We start from the raw sequence: 5,007 nt of genomic DNA, 5'->3' as shown, positions 1-5,007 counted from the left end.
GCAGAAGTGYTTGCAGGATGAGGCCAAAAAGCTTCCCAAAACTTTTCAGTAGCCTCAAGACTGCAAAGAAATAACAGTTTGGGTTTTCCCCAAATGCACAAAATTTACTTTATGAGTTATTAGCAAAATTGGGATTACTCAAAAAGAATTTGCACTCAGAACCAAGTTAAATGGGTTTTCCAGGCCAAAATAAGGCTCAAGAAACAAYGGGAAAGCTACTTATTTCCAGCTAGGGAAAAAAGAAATAACGAGTAAGGTACACATCCTTTAGACCTGCTTTTCCAGGAATTTCTTTATTTGACGTTTTTACAAAGCAAAACACTCAACACCGGCAKTAAAGAGCGAAGCAAACCGCTCCACGCTCAGGATTTGGCAGGAATTCTGATTTTTCCTCTGTTGCAATCAGCCAAATCCATTTAGTCCAGACCTGGTGCAGGCCCAAAGCCGAGCTCAGCACGGTGAGTAGCTACTGACACTGGAACCACCTTTATTTACACCACTTGTAGTATCCTCCCGTGGTAAAAACATTCTGGGGCAGGAAGCAGCATTTGGGTGTGTTTGGCGACATTTCAGCATTTTTCCTTTTCTAAATCCCCACCTGCCCTCTACTGGCGAGCAATCTCGGCGGTTTTTCTCAGAATTTTTACACTGGAGATCCAGGAAGATCTTACCTAAGGTGGTTTTGGCAGAAAGGAAGAGATTGAGAATTTTTCCCGGTGTAAGAGTGAAGGGCGAGGTGGAAGCCATGGTGTGGGTGATGGGATTTGTTCTCTAAGGGAGGTGTTCGAATCACGGGGGTCTCCCTTTCCTCAGAGCTGCAAGATCGCCCCGATCAGAGGAGGAATCCCTGAATCCCCTCAGGAGGGTCCCTGAATCCCTCACAGGGGTCCCCAAAGCCCCTCACGGGGGTCTCCCCTTCCTCAGAGCTCCAAGATCGCCCCGATCAGAGGAGGAGCCCTGAATCCCCTCATGGGGGTCCCTGAATCCCCTCATGGGAGTCTCCCTTTCCTCAGAGCTCCAAGATCGCCCCGATCAGAGGAAGAATCCCTTAATCCCCTCACGGGGGTCCCTGAATCCCCTCACGGGGGTCTCCCCTTTCCTCAGAGCTGCAAAATCGCCCCGATCAGACGAGGAATCCCTGAATCCCCTCAGGGGGGTCCCCAAAGCCCCTCACGGGGGTCCCCCTTTCCTCAGAGCTGCAAGATCGCCCCGATCAGAGGAGGAGTCCCTGAATCCCCTCATGGGAGCCCTGAATCCCCTCATGGGGGTCCCTGAATCCCCTCATAGGGGTCCCTGAAACCCTCATGGGGGTCTCTGAGGCCCCTCATAGGGGTCCCTCACAGGGATCCCTGAATCCCCTCACGGGGGTCCCTGAATCCCCTCACAGGAGCCCTGAATCCCCTCATGAGGGTCCCTGAATCCCCTCACACGGGTCCCCAAAGCCCCTCACGGGGGTCCCTCAGGCCCCTCATAGGGGTCCCTCACAGTGGATCCTGAAGCCCTCACAGGGGTCCCTGAAGCCCTCATGGGGGCCCCTCACAGGGGTCCCTGAAGCCCCTCACAGGGATCCCTGAATCCCCTCACAGTGGGTCCTGAAGCCCTCACAGGGGGTCCCTCATGTGAAGCCTGCCCAGTGCTGTGGTTGCTTGACTAATATCTGTTTGCTTTATTAATTAATTAATAAATTGTTAATTGGATTTTAACCTCTGATTGGCTATTGAGGCTCAATTTATCACACCTCAGGCCCCTCACAGGGGTCCCTGAATCCCCTCACGGGAGCCCTGAAGCCCTCACGGGGATCCCTCACAGTGGATCCCCGAATCCCCTCACGGGATCCCTGAAGCCCCTCACGGTGGTCTCCGAATCCCCTCACAGTGGGTCCTGAAGCCCCTCACGGGGGTCCCTGAATCCCACATGGAGGTCCCTGAGGCTCCTTATAGGGGTCCCTCACACGGATCCCTGAGGCCCCTCATGGGGGTCCCTCACACGGATCCCCAAAGCCCCTCAGGGGGGGTCCCTGGATCCCCTCACACGGGTCCCGAAGCCCCTCATGGGGGTCCCTGAATCCCCTCACAGGGATCCCTGAAGCCCTCACGGGGGTCCCTCACAGAGATCCCCGAATCCCCTCACGGGGGTCCCCGAAGCCCCTCACGATTCTCCCCCGCCCCTCACGGTGGCCTCCGAAGCCCCTCACACGGGTCCCTGAAGCCCTCACAGGAGCCCTGAAGCCCTCACAGGGGTCCCTGAAGCCCCTCAAGGGGGGTCCCTGAAGCCCTCACGGGGGCCCCTCACAGTGGCTCCTGAATCCCCTCACGGTGGTCCCCGACTCCCCTCACGGTTCGCTCCGCCCCTCACGGTTCGCTCCGCCCCTCCCCGCCCGCGGCTGCTCCGTCCCTTTCCCCGCCCTTCCCGCCCTTCCCGCCGCGGCCTCACAAAATGGCGGCCCCGCGCGGCGTAAGGATACAGGACCGGCGGCAAAAGAGTCCTCCGGGGCGGCGGAGGAAAATCGGGCTGATCCGCCAGCGTTCTGTCGCGACAGGAACTGTGGCGAGTGTGGGAATCTCTTCTTATTATTTTTCCATCGTTCTCCGCGCCCTGGGGCGGTCGGGAGAGGTTTGACAGGGGAGTGTTTGCCTCTGGCGGAAGAACATCAATCAGCAGAGGGGGCGGATGGTGATGCGTCCCTGGAGTTAGATCCGGCAGAGGCATTTTGGCGCCAAGTACAAAATGGCGGCGGCGCCTCGCTGAGGCGATCGCGTGTGGGTGTTTTTTTTTAGGATTTTGGCTAAAATAAACGTCTAAACGTCTGTAAATATACCTCTACTTACATGCGTGTATTTTGTTTGTGTGTGTCTATCCCCTCTGAGTACCTTCCAGTCTAGGACTGAGCTCCCCTCAGGCTGCATTACCCCCTACAGTGCCCCCGACTTGCTCAAAATGCCTTTTTTTTGTAGCAAATTTGAAACTCTGAGTCCTCTTTCTTCTCCGGGGTGTTTTTCTGTGGGGYTTGGAAAAGCTGAAGTGTAAATAATATCCTTAATGTGCTTAAAATAATCCTTTAGGCTTAGTTTTTCCATGCTTAAGTCCTCCACAGCATGAACAAAGACATTGGGGTCAGTTCGCAGCTCACTGTAAAGGGATTTAAGACAATTTAATGCCAAAGAACTTGATGTCAGTCTACATGTCTACGGGAATGTGTATGGTTTGAACTGATTTTATTTAAAGTTTCATAATAAATATTTCTGCAGTTTTTCCCAGCTGGGAACACAGAAGGCAAACAGCTCTGCAGAGGAGAATTTACATTTTTCACCTCTGGTTTTACACAGATGGTTGTTCAGAATCAGCAGACTTGGTTATTTCTGGAGATTACATGAGAGCCGCATCCCGTTTTCCCAGTAGAATGCAGATTTTTTTCCAATTTTAGCCTATTTGTGGCACTTTTATTGAGTGCAACCTCAGCCTGCCCCCAGCCATGAACCCACCAACTCTCAGGGTGATTTTGGGATGCTCCACATTACTTCACCCCAATCAAACCCAAAATGAACATTCAAGAAGACAAATCAATCCCAAAAAACAACCTTGACAGGGAAAATAAACCTGTTCAAAAGCCAAAAATTATTCCATGTTGCGTTTTCCCCTGCCTTTTGAGATGATGCTCAGAAATAAACCTCAACAGGTGAAAATCTCCCCGAACTGACACCCCCCATTTAAATTTTTCTTTTTTAGGGTTAGGGTTTGTTGTTGTTTTTAAAGGCGTTGATTAAGTGAGTGGAAAGCCTGAAATATTTTCATTTGAGAGTAAGATTAAACTAAATTCTCCATCTTATCTTTCACCTCTGCCCCTGTTGCTCTTCCAGGCCCTATGATATTCCCAGTCAGGATCTGCACTGGGAAGAAACCAGAAAAAACCATGAAAAAAATCAAATTTGGGCCAACAAACACCCAGCTTTGGCCCCACCAAGCAAAGTCAGAGCATTTCCATGTATATTTATGCTCCTGGACATAATATTTTCTGCTTGGGCTCACAGCACAAGGCTCAGAGTGATTTTTTTTCCTCAAGAAAAAGGTTTGTTCTGATACACTGGGCACATCCCTGCCTCTTCCACCTTGCATTCCTCAGGGGAAGGTTAAGGGATGAAGCAGATTTTGGAGAAATTGGGCCAGGAGAGTGCAGAGGGTCGATGTTTTTCTGAAAAACGAGGGCGATTCCCATTGCTCCTCTGGTGCCCTGTTTGCACAAATGAGTTTCTTTAAAAAGCAAATGAGAAATGAGCTGCAAAATTGTCACACAGTCACACTGACATGAGGGGGTGGCATCTCCACACGCTCTGGAAATGGAGAGGGGCAATAGGGGAGTTGTTTCCATCTCCTCCCCTTTTTTTTTTCCCCACTTGCACCGTTGTGATTCCGGGAGGGAAAGGGGGAGAAGGCGGAGAGGGGTTGGAGATTTTCACCATCAAGGCCACGGTGAACTGCTGAGCGAATTAGCAACGGCAAAACTGCCCAGAAACCAAGAAAAACCCAACCCAACAACCTCCAAAACTGACAACAAAACCAAATCCTGGCATGCCTGGAAAGGGAGAGAGCTGGGAGGGGGGTGAGGAGGGCTTGGGAGAGGCTTCAAATTAAATCAAAATCTAAAGAGCTGATGCTGGCGATGGGAGCTCGCCAGAAGTTAAAGCTGTTGAACTGCAGCAGACTGTCCTCTTCCTGGGACAGGTCGTGGTTGCCCAGCTCGCCCAGCTTGGCCAGCGCTCCTTTGGGCTTGTAGAGAGCCATGTCTGCGAGCCCCAGCCCCTCCAGCTCCGCCACGTCCAGCCGAGGAATCGGCATCCTCCAGTAGATGAACGAGTCGTACTGGCTGCTGATGGTGTCCAGCATTTTCSRGCTSTGAAAGGGGTGAAGAGGAAGAGAAAAGCTCTACCAAAAGCACAGGAGTTGCCCCAAAGTGGTCAAAAATTTCAGGTGTTGTCGTGTTGATCCAATCCTGCAGGATACCACCCCAAA

The 5,007-nt window shown here is 51.9% G+C and overlaps 1 protein-coding gene across 1 annotated transcript; it reads right to left on the bottom strand.

The window, feature by feature from the left end:
* Positions 1 to 4,028: 4,028 nt before the first annotated feature.
* LOC130587876 (protein AF1q-like) lies at positions 4,029 to 4,914 on the bottom strand. Its single transcript, XM_057388850.1, has one exon. It carries the CDS (start codon positions 4,879 to 4,881, stop codon positions 4,621 to 4,623), a length of 261 nt encoding a protein of 86 aa, XP_057244833.1. The 5' UTR covers positions 4,882 to 4,914; the 3' UTR covers positions 4,029 to 4,620.
* Positions 4,915 to 5,007: the final 93 nt, after the last annotated feature.

This window comes from Malurus melanocephalus, unplaced genomic scaffold, assembly GCF_030028575.1.
Source record: "Malurus melanocephalus ecotype Western Australia unplaced genomic scaffold, MMel_1.1 scaffold_2604, whole genome shotgun sequence".
Taxonomy (NCBI): Eukaryota; Metazoa; Chordata; class Aves; order Passeriformes; family Maluridae; genus Malurus; species Malurus melanocephalus.
This window is presented reverse-complemented; position numbering and strand designations above follow the sequence as displayed.